Here is a 16,225-nt window from a genome sequence, read left to right on the forward strand (position 1 = left end):
CTTGTTTGTCTTACCCGCACACGAATACCCCGGGGTGTGTGCATAAAAATACACATCAAAATGATTTAACGTTAAAGTTTTTCGCCTCCCTTGGCAAGTTTGAAGAGAAATGTTGCTGACTCTTAAAGAAGACAGCTTTGTTCGTCTCAGGTAGGGACAGAAACTTGTATTTGTTCTTTTCCTCCCTCTGTCTAATAAAGCTTTTTTGCCATAGTGAGATGGCCTACATTCACCAGTCATCTGATAGTCAAACAGTGAGCCGTGTGCTGTGATGTCTAATCAAAGTCTAACTTCCCTACAGTTCAGAGCAAACAGCCCCCACTGCTGTCTTTTGAACTGTGCCAGAATCCGCAGGCCATAGGAAACACAGGCGCTAAGATGGTATACAACCGTTTGTGTAGCTGCACACTTCTACAAAGTATTTTCTGCTAAATTTGGAATGGATGCATCATCATGAAATACAGACATATTTTCACTGCAGCCATTGGTCTATGTAAAAGCCCTGCTCCGTGTGTTTGGAGTGTGTGTCCCGACTCTGCTGATTGCTTGTTATCGTTTTAGCTGTGTCTAGCTTCCCCTGAAAAAATGAGTCAGCATGAAGCATACATTAGAGCAATGAACGATTAATGTAACAAATTGGCATACAATTTATACTAAAATGTGGTTCCCACCGTCAACCACAAATTTAAGCATACAATAATAGTATGTAATACACTTTTTGACACAATTTGTACATTTTGTTTTCCTCCTCAGAAAGTGTATTGTAAAAAAATCTGATCTCTAAACACTGCTTTCATCTTGATTACTAAATATTTTATCTTTTTAAACTCGTCAATCTTACATTTCTGACAAAAATAGCAATTTTAAAGCTGCGCTAGTGGACAAAAAAGACAAGCATATGAATTCTAGTGATGTGTGTGTAAATACTTCCTTTTTTCACCGTTCATTCCTATCTTGTAGATTTTAATATTTGGATAGTAGAGAGTATACCTTCTCTTGAGTCTGTGTGCTCTGTGTGCTCTGTGTGCTCTGTGTGCTCTGTGTGCTCTGTGTGCTCTGTGTGCTCTGTGTGCATGTGTGCATGTGTGCTCTGTGTGCATGTGTGCTCTGTGTACATGTGTGCTCTGTGTGCATGTGTGCATGTGTGCTCTGTGTGCATGTGTGCATGTGTGCTCTGTGTGCTCTGTGTGCATGTGTGCATGTGTGCATGTGTGCTCTGTGTGCATGTGTGCATGTGTGCTCTGTGTGCATGTGTGCTCTGTGTGATCTGTGTGCTCTGTGTGCTCTGTGTGCATGTGTACATGTGTGCTCTGTGTGCATGTGTGCTCTGTGTGCATGTGTGCTCTGTGTGATCTGTGTGCTCTGTGTGCTCTGTGTGCTCTGTGTGCTCTGTGTGCTCTGTGTGATCTGTGTGCTCTGTGTGCTCTGTGTGCTCTGTGTGCTCTGTGTGCTCTGTGTGCTCTGTGTGCTCTGTGTGCATGTGTGCTCTGTGTGCATGTGTGCTCTGTGTGCTCTGTGTGCTCTGTGTACATGTGTGCATGTGTGCTCTGTGTGCTCTGTGTGCATGTGTGCTCTGTGTGCTCTGTGTGCTCTGTGTGCTCTGTGTGCTCTGTGTGCTCTGTGTGCTCTGTGTGCTCTGTGTGCTCTGTGTGCATGTGTGCTCTGTGTGCTCTGTGTGCTCTGTGTACATGTGTGCATGTGTGCTCTGTGTGCTCTGTGTGCATGTGTGCTCTGTGTGCTCTATGTGCTCTGTGTGCTCTGTGTGCATGTGTGCATGTGTGCATGTGTGCTCTGTGTGCATGTGTGCTCTGTGTGCTCTATGTGCTCTGCGTGCTCTGTGTGCTCTGTGTGCATGTGTGCATGTGTGCTCTGTGTGCATGTGTGCTCTGTGTGCATGTGTGCTCTGTGTGCTCTGTGTGCATGTGTGCTCTGTGTGCATGTGTGCATGTGTGCTCTGTGTGCTCTATGTGCATATGTGCATGTGTGCTCTGCGTGCTCTGTGTGCTCTGTGTGTTCTGTGTGCTCTGTGTACATGTGTGCTAGTGTGCTCTGCGTGCTCTGTGTGCTCTGTGTGCTCTGTGTACATGTGTGCATGTGTGCTCTGTGTACATGTGTGCATGTGTGCTCTGCGTGCTCTGTGTGCTCTGTGTGCTCTGTGTGTTCTGTGTGCATGTGTACATGTGTGCATGTGTGCTCTGCGTGCTCTGTGTGTTCTGTGTGTTCTGTGTGCTCTGTGTGCATGTGTTGGTGTGGCCATTGGCCCGATGTGTCAGCACTCTCAGCCTGATGGATACGTCACATTAACCACTGCCTCCACTAGCACAGTAATGTTTAGGACAGAGTATTTTATGCTGGACTCCCTCATTATACCTGAGGTCAGCACTGTTTGCAACAGAAGGAGAAAGATGTGTGCCCGCCCATGAACTGTAGGTGAAGGGACTGTAATGACAGGGGCCGGTCTAGACCAGGAGCTGAGGACAGCAGGAATGGACACTTGCTGTGGCTTTAACACCCTTATAAGTGCTTTCTAGGCACTCTCTATATGGACTTCCATCCGCCCCCTAACAGAGCCATACACTTTGCTTGAGTTATGATTCACTTAACAATTTAGATTTTTATGACAGTTCAATTACAAGCACTTTCCGGCAGTGAACTCATGTTTAACGCAGGACACACTGTTGTCCTCGTATGTTGGATTTGATTCAAAAGAATAATATATGACCTGTTTAATAGTATAATAAAACGCTACTAAAATCTGTGTTCATGGTTTGTCAATGAGTTGCCAACTGTTCAGATTTTCTAAGGTCAAAATTAACGGTTGCATGCCCCAAAAGCTGACATTGTCTTTTGTGACTATAGCTTCACGTTAAGAAGTTGGGATGTAAATCATACATGCAGTAAAAGCAAGCATAAAAGGATTACAGTGAAACTAGAGTCCTATATAGAATAGGGCTGATCCATATAAAGGTCACAGGTTGCTGGGGCCTATATCCCTAACACTATAAACTAGACACTTCTGTGGATGGAGGGATGAAGAGCAGAGTACCAGGAGATAATCACGGCGAGGACGAGAAGACACTTTAGAAAGATCTTGTCCAGATGAGCTGACCCTTATAACCCCCATTCTCAATGCCTATAAGCATCACCAGCAGAGCCACATGCATTCTGAAATATAACATGAGCGCATCTGTCTTCATTACACTTTAGTCTTTCATTTTGCACTAAAAGAAGTTCTTACACCAGAAAAGCCATAATCAGTTTCTAATGGCACATTTTCAGCTCCGATGTGAGAGCCGTGACGCTTGGATAAATGAGTGTATCTGGAAAGAGCTGCATCACAGAGAGGTAGAGGAAGAGGCTGGACAGAGTCATCAAGAAGTCCAGCTCCGTCCTGGGCTGTGCTCTGGACTCGGTGCAGGAGGTGGGGGACAGGAGGGTCCTGGCTAGATTCACAGCTATGCTGGACCATGAGTGTCACCCCCTGCAGGACACTCTGTCCTCTCTGGAGAGCAGCTTCAGTGAGAGACTGATCCACCCTCGATGTGTGAAGGAAAGGTTCCGTAGGTCTTTCCTTCCTGCTGCTGTCAGACTTTATAACAAAAACTATTAGTACTGAACACTCGCAATACTGACCTAACCTAATACTGATGTGCAATTCTGTCATATTTGGAATTGCTGTTGGAATTCATGTGCAATTCATGTGCAATTACTGTGAAATTCATGTGCAATCTATGTGCTGTCGTGACACATATTCATGTGCAATTACTGTCGGGATCACATGCAATGGTATTTATTTATTTGTTTATTTGTCTATGGGAGTTTTTATTTATTTATAGGAGATCTTCTACTGAAAGTGTTTTTCAGACTTCCTATAAGTGTTCTGTTCTTCTGTATCTACCTCTGTATCTACCTGCGTTGCACCAATGAAATTTCCCCATGTGGGACAATAAAGGAATATCTTATCTTATCTTATCTTATATTTCACACACTGGCAGTCTGTGTGAGTGCCACCATCATCCTCTCACTTCCACTGTGACTGTGTGGAAGAAACAAACCCCTGGGGACCTACCTGGCACCACAGGACAGAGAGAGAGAAGGGGAAAGAGGAGGGAAGAAGAAGAGAGAAGGAGAGGGAGGAGAGAGATGGAGACAGGACACTCCATTTAAACAGCACCGGTCTTCCAGGCACACAGAGGATCCCATCACTGGTGTCGTCTCCCATACATCACTCTGTGTGTCTCTGTGTGTGTGCTGCCCACCACTGCTTCATATTCTCTAATATATGGTGTGATATGGTGTTCATAGAGGAGAGAGGCTTTTTAATGGAACGAGAAGTGTAGAGACAGTGTCACTTTGAGAGGGTTTCAGTACAAATATGGAAATCAGGACGAACAAATGGAATTTACACACACACACACAGCACGTGCACGCACACACACACACACACACACACACAACACGGTGATATTTGCTATTTTTTTCTTTTTCACGGCAGAGAGTAATTATTCAGATGACTAAACCAGAGGTGGAAAGTAACAAAAGTAAAGGCACTGCACTTTTTCGGTCTGTACAAATCTTCAACTTCTTTCTTTAGTCTGGTTAAACAGCACTCCATATGAAACACTCCTCAATCTCATCCTCTTCCTTCAGCTTAACATTGTATGAAAACATTCTTTTAAAATATTTGAACTGATTTATAATTTTACATTTTGCATTGGATGCGTTTTACTCAATATGTGAGAGCAGATAATACTGTCTGCTTCAACTGGACAGAAAATGACAAGTATGGTTTCCTTTTTTTAAGCATGTTTATGACCAAAACCTAAATAAAGAATACCAGAAAAAATGTGTTAATCGAAAAAGTTATTGACTTAAAATCTGCATGTTTTATCAAGATCTACTTTTGACTCAATTTCAAGATCTGTGAGAAATACGTTTCACCCTAAAAGTACATATTCAAATGGGTACTTACTTTTACTTCAGTACTTTTACTTTAGCTTAATACTGGGATACCTGCTTCTCACACTGCAAAACCAAGTAGTGTTTTAATGTCCCACGCCCCCCCCTCCTCAATTTAGCAAGTTGGAATTGATCTTTTCACTGGTCATGTTCACAAGCATTCATTATAGAAGCAGACAGTGTGCACGCGATGCAAGCATTATAAATGTATTTATTTTGACTCTATCTCAAGATCTTGCGGGCTAAACTGTACACATTCAAATTCTCACCAGAAACTCTAAAATGGAAACCGTCACAATCCCGGACAAAAAAAACAAACCACACTCACCATTGCCCCATATTACACGCACGCACACGCACACGCGCACGCGCACGCACACGCACACACACAGACACACACAAAATACTCTAATCTCTGTCTATTGTACAAAGTCATTCATGGTCTGTCATCTACAAATAGAATCAAGTGCACAGATCTCATTAGCTAATTAGCATACAGGCCACGGCAAGGTGAATGCCTGAGTCTTAACACATGAGAGTAGATTTTTTACAAGTGCTTAAGGTCAAAGGTCAACAAGAGCGAGGCAGCAGGCAGGTGGTAGAGCTGCAAGCGCACAGCCATAGGGGAAACTGCAGCAGGTAGAATCACATGTATGCCAAAATGTCACCATAAGGTAGCAGAAGGAGAATAGAGCCAGGGAACAGATTTTGCAAACTATAACCCAGATTGGATTAGCCCCCATCATCCCTGCAGTATTTGCTTCTGTCAGCTTCATTTTACGTTGCCATAACACAGTTTCTAATTAACGCTGCCTTTACTGCTTCTCCAATTGTTGTTTTTATCGGCTTTAGGACACACTGTAATTCATGCGAGGTGGGGCAGCACATTCAGGGATCTATCTGTAAGGAAGCATCTTTACATCGCTACTGTCTTTGACCACCAACTTATTCATTTGACGTACATTTTGTCAAACACAAGCGAGACACTGACATTGCAGGCAAAACCATTTTCTTTTCAATTTTCAGTTTTTTGGTTGGTTTGCTCCCTCAACATAAGCTTTTACTTGGAAACAACACATTTGTGCAATCTGCACTTGACAGTATTTTATTGTTTAATTTAATCAACTTGCATCCATAGATTTGTATTGGAAATTGTAGTGAAAGAAAGACTCTTCATTTTTTTTTTTTTTCAATTTTCAGTAAGATCTAGTTTACTCAAATACTAAATAAGAAGAAAAAAAAAAGTCTTTTTGTTTTTATCTAACATGACAACATAATAAACCATGGAATTTAAACTCGGCTTTATCCGTTTTTTCAAATTTTGACATTCCAAATGTGTACATTTTTGTCATTTTCTTACAAACACTGCCTCATTTATAAAGGGAGTAAACTACACAAGAAGTTTCAAATCGATAAATCAAATTTTAGGATTTGTTTCCGATGCACCTACAGTGCCTTAACCCACACACAATTGTGCCATTCTCAGTATAACATCATTAAAAGTATACTGTAGGTCCAGTGTTTATGTCCAAAACTGGCATCATCATTTTAACTCATTAAATGTCAACCTGAATCTGCCGTGGTCCTGTTTTGTTCTGATATAATGCAACATTCACTTCTGTCCAACGCATTAGATGTTACCAGGGCCGGCCCAAGCCTTCAGGGGGCCCTAAGCGAAAACATTTTTGGGGGCCCCTCACCACGTCATCAGAATCAGTTTTATTGCCATTGTCAGTGAACAATTCACATATGGGAACTTTCTTCAACGCAAACAAAGCGCACCAAAACTCCAGGGCATATGTTTGCCAGTTAGTTTATTCTCAGCACCTCACAAACTCAAATATTGATAACTTAAATCCCACAATGCAACTTGGTATTCCGCTGACATCACCTCTACTCCCTGTACAAATAACACACGTCCCAGATATGTTTTTGGGCGTTAAGGGTCTACAGCCACATTAGCAGTTTATATTAATAAACAGGGGGGTCTGGGGGCCCTCCCCCAGAGATTTTCAGACCTTTTTCGTGTATTCTGGTGCATTTTAATGTGGTCCAGCCGGCTAAAGTAAGAGTAAAATGTTGAGGTTGTAATGCTATAAAATGATGTCGTGATGAAACTGTGCCAGGAGAAAATGATTAAAGCCAGTTATTAATACATTAGTGTACTTAATTACTCAATACAATATTGGCTATGAAAAATAATTATGGTCAAATTGATTCATTTTAACTGAAAATGTAAAAGTAATAGTTATCCTTACTAATTTATCTTTTACAGCTCCCAACTTTTCCTTCTTGCCAAAGTGACAAAACAAGTCAACAAATGGCATAAGCATTGCTTGATTAACAATTAACACTGATAAAACGGTGCAAACATATTATTCCCAGAGAATGAACAGAACTAGAAGTGAAGGTCCAAACCTCGCTCTTGTGAAGAGACTGTGTTTCTGCAACTTTGCCACTTTTGTATAAAAATATATAGTATTATTCTATAACAGACGTAATCATAATATGTCTGGTTATTTTTCACTATCAATTTATTATAATTTATAACAAATAGTCTAATGATGCTTTTTAAATAAATTGAAATGTTTTATTGCTCTATTAAAAGTGAATTACAATATAAATGTTTGTTCTGATCAGAACATCACACACTGGACTCCTGCACCTTTACATTCCTCTTATTGCACTTTAAGAAGTCAAAGTAAAACAGACATCACGAGTCACGATTGATCTCACACATGGTGATGTGAGAGAGAGAGACGCAAACTCAAACCCGCTCATCTCTGACTGAGGCTGCACAGGGGCCCGGGACAGGGGCCCGGGACAGGGGCCCGGGACAGGGGCCCGGGACAGGGGCCCGGGACAGGGGCCGCACACTGTTCACTCCAAAGTTTCACGTCAGAGGTTCTGGACGAGACGGCGCTCGTCCGGACCGGATCACCGCCTCTTAGTGACCCGGGCATAGAGGCCACCTCCTAAGCTAACACGGGCTGGTGTAAATGTTAAGCTTATTATCTTTCATTCAGACATATATTGTGCGCGGGGCAGAGCTTTCGTCGCCTCCAGCCTGAGCGAACTAAAGTGACAGAATCGTGTTGTTTCAAACAGCAGCATTAACCGTCTCTTTGTAAGAGAAGTTCAATACCTGGAGAGTGTTGTTGAGTTTGCAGTTTCTTTACATCGTCAAGAAGTTTCTTCTTTCGTTTTTCGGCATCTTCCTCTGGACATGATGACCACGCAGGGACCACGTTCTGTTGTGTTTATGTTTTGCTCTCGTTCTCCTCGCGCACAATGAAGTTACCCAATCAGCGCAGGTTTGGTGTCTCGGTTGCCAGATTGTCATTACAAATAAATGCGGTTTGTGCGTTATATGTTCCCGCTGTGTGCGCTGCCGCGCCAGCAGCGCTACTACACTAGTGGCGCACGCTGCGCTTGCGCTTCTCATAAGACGGGTTGCCAGATTGGGGGCCCTATTAACGCCTCGGGGCCCTACGCGGCTGCTTAGTTTGCTTATAGGCTGGGCCGGCCCTGGATGTTACTTTTACACGGGTTCAAAAATGTCCTAACCTCACGAGCAGCTGATGTAGTTAACAGATTATACAACATTGTGCATGGATTTATTAGGAATGCAAACACACTTTAGACAAACCACACAGTCTGATCTTCATGCAAATATACACCCGGCTGGCACCGGCACAGCTCCGCTCTGGTCCCAGGCAAGAATTAGGCCGGCTGATTGGTGAGTGACAAGTCAAATTGAATTTCTCTGCAGTGAAAACCCAAGAGGACCCGCAGGAGGACACACACAGCCACACACACAAATCAGCATGAACAATGGCTAAATAATTGCATTACTTTCACTCAACACACACCCACGCACACACACGCACGCACGCACACACACACAACACACACACACACACATAACACACACACAGACACACACACACACACACACAACACACACACAGACACACACACGCACACACACACAACACACACACACACACACACACACACAACACACACACAGACACACACACACACACACACACACACAACACACACACACACAACACACACACACACACACACAACACACACACACACACACAGGCCTTTATTATACTGCAGACATGATTAAACTGATGACAATGACAAGAAGAAGAAGAGTCTTATTCCCAAAACAACTTTACAGAATGACAATTTTTAAACTTCCAGAAAGTTTTTTTTTTGCTCAGTACATGAAAACTGATTTGCTACATAAATTGTCTACTTGTCACTATGAATTATGTTTGTTTTTTATGTAATTGTGTAAATGTTTTTATAATTTGTGTGCTGCTATATTTCTTCACTTAAACCCATGTAACCCTTGAAAAAGAGGTCTTGATCTCAGTTGGTTCTTACCTGATATTTGCCCAGTGTTCACCACTTAGTGTCTGGGATAAGCTACCCGACATACAACAATAGTAGGCTGAGTTATTAATAAGTTAAGATAACTACACATATGGCTAGCTTACACTTTCTTAATTCCAGGAAATTCATGTTCTGCATTTGACCCATTTGAATTTGACCTGTCTGGTGCATGGGTGGATGGTCAGTGCCCAGAGAAAACCCATAAGAACATGTAAATGCTGCATAGAAAGGCCCAGTCCAGCCTGGGAGTCGAACCTGCAACCTTCTGTTGCTAGTTATTCACCCATCGTGCCGCAAATTGTGGTCAATTAGCAAAAGAATTAGTAGAAATAGATTTAACCATGTCAAACTTAAGATTCCACTGTGGAGATTTGTATCTACTCTTTAAAAGCAGATTGTCTCTATTAATTTGGCCAAATTATCTACCCCAAAGCCCAATTATGCTAATTGCCTATTGATTACGGATACTTAACATCTCTCTGGTTGAAACATCCGCATTTGAATGAACAGCAGCATTCCTACGTTTCCATTTCTTTTCACTCTAGGTTTACACTTAATTTGCTACTTAACAGTGAAGCCTTGCTGTTAATATGCCTTGAAATGCTAATTTGACGTGAGATTTTTGACAGTATTAAGTGTGGCTGCACTGATGTAACAAGTCTTAACACTCTTAAGGCACATTTAAGAAGAAGATTTTTGGATGATGTATCTAGACTTGAATTGGATCATTTCTCAATACGTCACAAATCCATCTTATCAGAAAATAAACCAAATTGATATGAAAGTAGCACACTAACATACTTAATTGTATGTGGTGACTGTTTTTGTAAAAAGCCGGCACATTCCCCAGAGCACAGTTCTGCATGAATGTTCACACAAGCTCCTTCCTCTGCACAGACAGATGCTTACTGAACCAGATCAACCCTTCCTCCAATGTCTTTTGCATCTTGCGAACTTTTGAAAACAGTGCCCCCCTAAGCGACGCAAAACTCTCCTGTTTCTCTTTGAATACACTGATGTTTACAATGTTTTTCCTGGTTCCTTCAATGTAGATTAAGCTACTGCGACCAAACGCTCTAAACTTATCAGCTCCATATTTATGCTTTAAAAATACAACACCTTCCCAATCACAGAACAGAAAAATCATCATTTAATTGTGGTCACATTGGCAAAATGATGACCCATTATCTTGATTAATTGTCTTTTATAGTTTTAGCAGACATTTTAAAAGGCCAAAAACAAGCTTAATGAGGGACACTGTGTAACATATAAATACACTAATGATAGCAAGTCAGAAGAGAACAATCACGACGTCATTTATTTCAAAAAGGGACATTTATTTAGTTTTTGTTTTTTTCTTGATAAATGCTCCTCATCCAAATGTATTTAATAAGTATACATTTTATCAAAGAATATGCTCAGTGTTTTTCTTCAACATAAAGTAAAGTTTGAACGGTCATTTGCCAACCACTTTATTCTTTATTTAACCATCCATGATAACCATTTTAATGTTTACATTTTGTGTGATTCAGAAAATCTAAACTGCCTCATCTCTCTGTTCTCCAGCTGCATTCCTTTTCTTGCTGCGTGTACAAAGAATGATTCCTTTTACCTCTGCTGTGTTTAGCTCATACCAGTCTGGGCGGCGCCTCAGACATGCGAGCAGCTCTTTAAAGCTGCTGCTGCTGCTTCCCTCAGGCACAGGCTCTAGCTCTATCTTCTCTGCCCCGCTTCTATCCTCTTGCTTTTTATTGAAACATAAGGCTTGACGTGGGCTGCTTCGCGGGAGCTTTGTGAGGGTCAGTCTCTCCACATGTGCATGTACACAGTAGGATCACAGCACTGTCCTTGAGCCTCGAGGCGCTGTAGGGGAAACTATATGAGAGCATTAACCAGCTCAGGAAGAGATGTGCATCGTAAAGAGCAGAGAGGATTCAGCCTTCAAAAACTGCTGCTAACCAACAAAGATCGCCTGAGATGCTTTTACTCCGAGTTTAATCTGAAATATCCTGTCGTGTTGTAACCGCTCATTCCCAGCGCTGGCCAGTACACACTTGAGCCATTTTGCATATTGAATGTGTCAGTGAGTGACAGAGGCCCTTGGCATAGAATGTCATGTCAACATTTTACGATTTATCAAATCATTTTGACATGCATTTGGCCATATTGGAAATGTTAATGTAATGTTGTGGTAGAGCCTAGTTTTTCTGAGGTATTTAAATTATGATTGAACAAACATGTGGAGGACATAATACACCCCAAAAGACCTTTAAAAGACATTACCTTTTCATATTTCAAGATAATGGTGAAACTCAAGACACTGTTGCAGAACAAAGCAAAATGTTGGATGGACCGAGGAATGTTACCGATCCCCTATGGACCCCCGTCCCCGTCCCCCCCGTCCCCCTTGAGTCAACCGCTCTGATAAAGAACACAGATGACACCAAATGGTTCCAGACCTGACCCCATGTGGAGAAGTGGAATCGTCCACTGTAACCACATCCGCTTTAAAGTCCTTAATGACTTTATTTCACATCTAAACTGACTTAATGTGAACTGTGTGATCTAAACATGCCACTAAATCATGCTTGAGTTTAGTTTGCCTTAAGAACTGTGTTTTACATATGTTTATGTCATATTCAATGCACTTTCTCATTACCTGCTATTGATGTGTGCATCATTGACAATGTTGCAGTATTTTGTTATGTACATGTCATTTTACTGGTTTGAGTAAATATTTTCCAAATTAGAACAATAAGATTGACTGAGAGGCAAAGACAGTTTTAAAGTCACTTCCACTTTAAGCCACACCTCAGGTCAGATAAAAAGACCACTGTGCCCCCTCACTCATTCTCTTGCCCTGGACCCTGACAAAAGTGACCCCAGGGGCCCCTTCCCCATCAGAGGCGACCCCTCCCGCCTCATGCTTTGGGCTTCTATGCTCCTGGACAAAGGCGGATAGCAAAAATGTCTCCTGAAACACCCCTGGACTAATGCATTTTCAGACTCGTCAAAAATGTTCAAAGGCTAAAAACCCTGCTCAAAGATCAGCGCCACCGACAGCTCTAAGGGCCCAAGGAGCTCGAGGGAGGTCTTGATACATCTGAGCCTTCCCTTGAACACGTAAGACCTGATTCAAAGACTGGCTGAAACTTGCAGTGTGGCATTAAAGTCAGTTAGATCATTCTAGAATTCATCCAAACTTAAGTTTCAATACCTGCATTTCTTTTAACTAAGTTGAGCCCAGACATAGCCTGTGTATCCAAATGTGTAATTAATAGTTTGATAGTTTTGTTTATTAAACCACAAAAAATCATTCTTTGTCAGTCAATGAATTGTGTACTCCCCTTTCAGATAATTACACTGATTAGGAAGTAATATTTTGATGAACAACCTTTTTTAATATATAAATATAAAAAAGTGCTGTCCACAATGTAATGTCTAGTCCCAGAGAATATACATTACATGAAGGCGTAATTGTGTGAGGAGGAAACGAGGCAAATACTCTATAGAGAATGTATATCGAGATAAGCATTTTTGTTTGTCTACTTGCCATATCAGTGGTAGTGGCATAAAAGTATACTCATTGTTGGGAAGTAAATACATGCATATGTCAAAAATACGTAGCCTAAACAGGTTGTGTTCATGTGAAAGTGGTGTCATTGTTCAACTCCAAAAACGTGATTGTAGTCAGTGCAAAAGACTTTAAACCATGCGATTAATATTGCAGTTTTGTGCATTCAATCCCAAACAAATGGGTTCTCCTTCACTGGAACTCCTCCAGGTTTCTACGCTTTTTTCCCAAAGAGGTTTTTTTGTAGTTTTTCCTGGCCGAGAAGGAGAGTCTAAGGACAGAGGACCCTGGGACATCGTCCCTCGCCACCACAGACATTGTCTGACTTCATCGCCACCACAGACATTGTCTGACTTCATCGCCACCACAGACATTGTTGATTCATTTCTCCCTGTGGCCCTCAGAGGCAACTGTTGTTGTGATTTTGGGCCTTACAAAAATAAATTGATTTGATTTGATTTGAACAAATAATGATTAAGTTCAGCCCCTGTGGATTTCTGCTTTGGACATTTCTTTCAAAAACATTAAATCTCCCATATACTTAGACATAGAACGTGAACACAATCTATTTAAACAACACTTGTTTGAGTAACTGTATTTAGTTACAGTTACTGTTTCATTTGTTGCTATTTAGAAAAACTGTACTTTCTTAAAATCAAAGGAATATATTGCAGTACTTGATCATGTCTGTTGCTAATCTAAGTGAGGAAATACAACACATATTTTAATCCTGCATTTTTACACCATTTACAGTTTAATGCAACACGATGTTAAGACTAGGATAGAGTTCTCTGATTGGACCAAGTAAAAGAATATGTTATAAAATACAATTTAATAATGCAAATATTCAGTGTTCTGCAGCTAAACACATTTAGCTGCAGAACACTGAATAATTGAGGTATGCATTACTTCATCCGTTTGAAGTAATGCATACCTTAAGCAACAGTCCTAGAGTCTCTGTCTCTCCTTTGAAAATACCTCTTCCCAGGTGGTTCATTCCCTCACTCATTCCAGTCGACAGTATTTATCTGCGGTTCTCTAAGTCTGCCTTTTGCAAAACACTCTTCTAAAAAGCAGCGGTGGTAATCAGACAGAATAGAAAATGGGAAGGCAGTCAAAATCTCCAAAAGTAACCGCGCTGCAGCATCCCAAAGACTTGAAATGAGAAAACAAATTACTTGCAATATTTTTCTTCTAAACGGGAGATGGAAAGGGACAGTCTGAGCTTCAAAACCCAGTGTCAAAATAGCAATTTCTGACTCTACTTAGAACTCGTGCACATTTAGTCAGATAGCGACCACTTACAGGGTTTTCCTCTTGAAAGAAATGCCATCATCACACTTCGGCCGAGCAGGTATTAGACATGGATATTCATTGGTCAACTGTCACCATCTTAACATGAATAAAAAGTCATGGTTCACGTAATAGTTCATGTTTGTGGGGGTGTATTGTGCAATCGATTCTATACATTCTGTCTATAGATCATTATAAATATCTATAGATTATATTTTAACATCCAAAACAACATTGAGAGTTCAGATTATCTCCCTTAAATCATCTCAACCTTTTTTTTTTAATTAGAGACCCACCAGCCAGAAGTTACTAGAACTTTCACTGTGTATTCAAAATTCATAAATTAGGATCAAAGGGGCTTGGCTTTGTAACATGTTGTGGTAAATATAAAAACATAGGAATCTTCACACCCTGGGAAAAAGCTTTTATTCAATTTGTGCCCCGTTTACACACACCCACACACTCCCCACAACCGCTGTGTTTTTAATCATGTCTCCCATGTTGCATTGCAGCTGAGAGCCTCTTAAAGCACATCGCACATCTTTCTCACATAAAACCCAACATAAACAGGAGCCGTATTTTAGAGTGACACTTTTACAGCACGCCCCTGGACACACTCAAACACGGCCTTCTTACCGGCGTGAAGTTCATGACTTTGAGGATCCAGATGGTGAGGGCCAGGTTGACGATCATGGTGACGAGGAGGAGCAGGATGAAGAAATACAAGCACCTTTTCCTCCAGCCGTAGATGCCCACTGTGGGGTACACCTGCGTCCCGCACATCGACGCCCCCCGCTGATGGAGGGGGTTGGACTGCGCTGCAAGGATGTACTGCTCCTGTGTCATCTGTGAAGAAAAAGTTTGGTTCAATGTCAATTATATATAAAAAAAAAAATTAAAACTTATTTTCCGGACTATAAGTCGCACTGGAGTATAAGTCGCACCAGCCAAAAAATGCATAATAAGAGAAGAAAATAACAAGTCACACCGGAGTATAAGTCGCCAAAAAATGCATAATAAGAGAGGAAAAAAACACATATAAGTCGCACTGGAGTATGAAATGCGGTTGCAAGTGTGAAAATAACAAATGATACCACATGTAAGTTGCTCCGGAGTATACGTTTTTTCTTCTATCATATGAGTATAAATATAAGTCGCACCCGGGCCAAAACTGAAAAAAAAAAGTCTGAAAAATACGGTACTAATATATGAATAATAATAATACTACACTATTTGTTCCCCATGGGGTCATTCAATAGGTAAACTATTGTGATGTATTCAATGCAGTGTCTCATCTGTTCCTTCACGAGCTCGATGTGTGGTTCAAGAACAGTTCATTTAATGCAAGAATATCCTGAGTGGAAGAGCAGATTTTATTTACAAAGCTAATGGCAACTTGCAAATGTACTCGCAATGCAACAGCGTTCTGCATAAACCCAAGAGTTTCACATTTGACATAGACAATAATGAGGGTATTTAGCCACGGCAGTGGTCACTTTGTGGTTCTGACACAAAGAGACACAATCATCAAACAATTCATTAAACTTACTCTTTAGGGGCATTTTAATTTCACCTACATTTCCTTTGGTAAGGCCGTAGTTATTTTATTACTTGGTTTACGGATCCGCCGCACTTAGATTATTGATTTATACAATATAAATACAATTAATTATATATATGTTTTTTTATAAAGTACCGCTGACAACACAAATTATTAAATGAAATATAAAAAGCGGTATTTAGTCAAAAGATAAGAGCGCGTGAAACGTGGCGGAGCAGCTCCGCCCCTGCGCAGTTCCGGCGAGAGCGCGCGTTCAGTGTTCAATATATTTCATTTAAAAATCCGTAAACCAAGTAATAAAATAACTAAGGCCTAATGAGGAAAGAGTGCCAGGAGACAACTTTTGCAAACTCTTCAAACTACATTATTAATTATTAAACCCACAACCTGAAAATCGGGAGTGTTAGCCAGTGACCATGATA

The 16,225-nt window shown here is 41.1% G+C and overlaps 1 protein-coding gene across 1 annotated transcript in view; it reads right to left on the reverse strand.

Moving 5' to 3' along the window:
- The window catches only part of LOC140377171 (zeta-sarcoglycan-like), a 352,061-nt gene that overhangs the window by 157,959 nt on the left and 177,877 nt on the right, over positions 1-16,225 (reverse strand). The window contains exon 2 of the mRNA XM_072462496.1: positions 14,879-15,088. Within this exon, the coding sequence (XP_072318597.1) occupies positions 14,879-15,088 (210 nt within the window). The remainder of the gene's footprint in view (positions 1-14,878; positions 15,089-16,225) is intronic.

The sequence above is a fragment of the Eucyclogobius newberryi genome, unplaced genomic scaffold, assembly GCF_026437365.1.
Source record: "Eucyclogobius newberryi isolate DKJ021-1_F unplaced genomic scaffold, fEucNew1.0.hap1 SCAF_4, whole genome shotgun sequence".
In the NCBI taxonomy this organism is placed as follows: domain Eukaryota; kingdom Metazoa; phylum Chordata; class Actinopteri; order Gobiiformes; family Gobiidae; genus Eucyclogobius; species Eucyclogobius newberryi.